Source organism: Montipora foliosa, chromosome 7 (genome assembly GCF_036669935.1).
Source record: "Montipora foliosa isolate CH-2021 chromosome 7, ASM3666993v2, whole genome shotgun sequence".
NCBI classification, from domain to species: domain Eukaryota; kingdom Metazoa; phylum Cnidaria; class Anthozoa; order Scleractinia; family Acroporidae; genus Montipora; species Montipora foliosa.
The window spans coordinates 32,662,285-32,664,609 of record NC_090875.1 but is presented as its reverse complement, the minus strand read 5'-3'; the positions used below and the strand labels follow the sequence as shown (position 1 = coordinate 32,664,609).

Sequence of the window (2,325 nt, the reverse complement as noted above, 5' to 3'; positions counted from 1 at the left end):
CAGGACCTCTTTTCAACTATGAGAGGAGTGGAGCTTGGGGAGTTCATCTTTGGAACATAGGCAATAACGAACTTTTTGTCCACTTTACCCGACGTGATTATTTACCCACAAATGTCTTGGCTGGTGGATCACTTCCTAGAAATACATGGCACTTGGTTGGTGCGTCTTATGACGTCAGCACCGGCTTGGCAAAGCTATGGGTCAACGCACACGTGGTACGTACATTAAACATCGGAGCTGGTATTAATCTGGCAACACAAGACAGCGTCAGGATGGGAGTAAGGATTGGTGATGGAAGGTACTATAAGGGCAGAATCGCTCAGATGCAAGTTTACAACGAAGCTTTGAGTGCGAAGCAGATCCAAGAAATAAAACAAAGAACACCAGTTGCATAGGTGAGAATGTGAATCCGCTGTGCTCTCGATCCAAACAAAAAAATAACTCCCTGAATAACCGGCATACAGCTGGGGAGTTCCCACATCCTTTTAGAAAGAGTCAAACATATTATTGTTCGCTCTGAAAAAAATATTCTCTTTCCGGAACAAATTTTCCCCAAAAAGGAAATTCCCACTATTGAATGGAATGATCGCGTGCCCAGATGTCTACAACAGCTCAGAGTTAAATTAATTGGTTGGACTTGGTACACTATTCCAAAATCTGCTTTAAGAAGTAAATTGATTTATCGGACGTCAATTGAATAGAGAGTGCTGGCGAACGATATGTTCTGCCAAATTTCCCTGAAACTAAACTACGTGAGATGACTATTTGTTCATTATTATTTCGATAAAGGTTTCAAAACACATTAGCCGTAAGCTTCGTTGTTAAGCTTTCGTCCACCTGAGTATTTTAAGATAAACGTCGTAATTAATGCAGATATTAACAGAACGCACCTTTGTTTCCACAGATTCAGTATCAAGCACAGAAGACCGGGCACATTGAAAAAAACTGAAACTAAGTGATTTCATAAGGTTTTATATTAAGACGTTTTAAACTTGAGCAGGGAAGTAAAGTCACTATTCCTGATAAAAAGCCGCTAGTTTAGTGTTGGAAAATGACTTGGTTAATAAAACAAACGGTGGACAGTACCTCAAATTCGCTATCACTTTCCTCATCTCATCCCATAATGAAATACGCTTTTTCTTCGGGGGTCTTTACATGAGAACAATACAAATTATTTACTGTTGGGACAAGTTGCACGAAAAGTAGAAGTTAATTGTTCTTTCAGCAACGGCTCTTGCAACTTGTCTCGCAACGATTTTGGCCATTGCAGGGTATGTTACAATGTAAAATGCTTCCTGCAGCTTGTCCCGCCATAATGTCGCCAAAACATTGCAAGATACGTTGCACGAAACATTTCACAATGTAAAGGTGGACAGACAAGAGGGATCATGGAGAGGCGACATGTTGCAGTGACAAAAACAATTTTCGGAAAATATCTGTTCGTAAGACGATTTGAGATCTAGCATTTTCGGAACATTTGTTGTAAAATTCCTTGCTTGCCTGCCTGTCCTGGGATCTTCCAACATCTAAAACATGGTATAATCGCCCATTTTTAATGGATTTTTAGCCTAAAAAGGTCACCTAGAATTTTCGGGAGCCTTTTTTCTGGCTGAAATTTTCGAAAGGTAAGTTTTGATCCCTATAATTTTCGGATCACTAGACTTTCAGCTAGGGAACCCGAACAGATGAACAATTTGTAGGGGATAAAAATATGCCTATATCTACCGTTTAAATACTAAAATACGTTTAACAATGCTAGGTTTAAGTGGTTTTGAACTATATTCTCGTTGGGTGCCCCTGACAAAAAGGTGTGTAGTACACATTAAGGCCATGCACATGCATTAGGGTTGAACAAGTTGAACTTCATGGGACATGTCGCGGGGACAATATCACGCCAAAATTGGTGTTGCGCAATTATAAAAGTATCATCTCACACGAGGGGACATGTCGCTGGAACATATCCCTGAAACATGTACCCGCAACATTTTCTTGTGTATGCATATATTGTGATTTTGTTCTTGCTACAATGCCCCGCTGCACTTCCCTTCTACATGTCTTCTTAGTGTGAACTACACAAGTTTATTGTCACTCAACATGTTGCTGCAACATGTCCCTAGTAGTAAATGAGGGAGGATTCGTGCTCCTTTTTTGCGCAAAGGAATTTGAGGAGCGTTGCTAAGGACGCGTTCAAATGGAGGCTTCTGATTGGTTGGTAGTACATTGGTAGGTTATTAGGATTTTGGAAAGCTCTAATACTTTGAATAATTATGCAGCTTGCTCCTTGTCGGTCGAGAGGAGATTTAATTGACAGACGGTGACAATTTT

General features: G+C 40.3%; 1 protein-coding gene across 2 annotated transcripts in view; it reads left to right on the top strand.

The window, feature by feature from the left end:
* LOC138011844 (uncharacterized) overlaps window positions 1-1,061 on the top strand; it is a 10,387-nt gene extending 9,326 nt beyond the window's left edge. For both annotated transcript variants that reach the window (XM_068859067.1, XM_068859066.1), the window contains exons 5-6: window positions 1-395; window positions 905-1,061. The exon at window positions 1-395 is cut by the window's left edge. In XM_068859067.1, the coding sequence (XP_068715168.1) occupies window positions 1-395 (395 nt within the window). In that variant the 3' untranslated portion in view covers window positions 905-1,061. The remainder of the gene's footprint in view (window positions 396-904) is intronic.
* The last annotated feature ends 1,264 nt before the right edge of the window (window positions 1,062-2,325 follow it).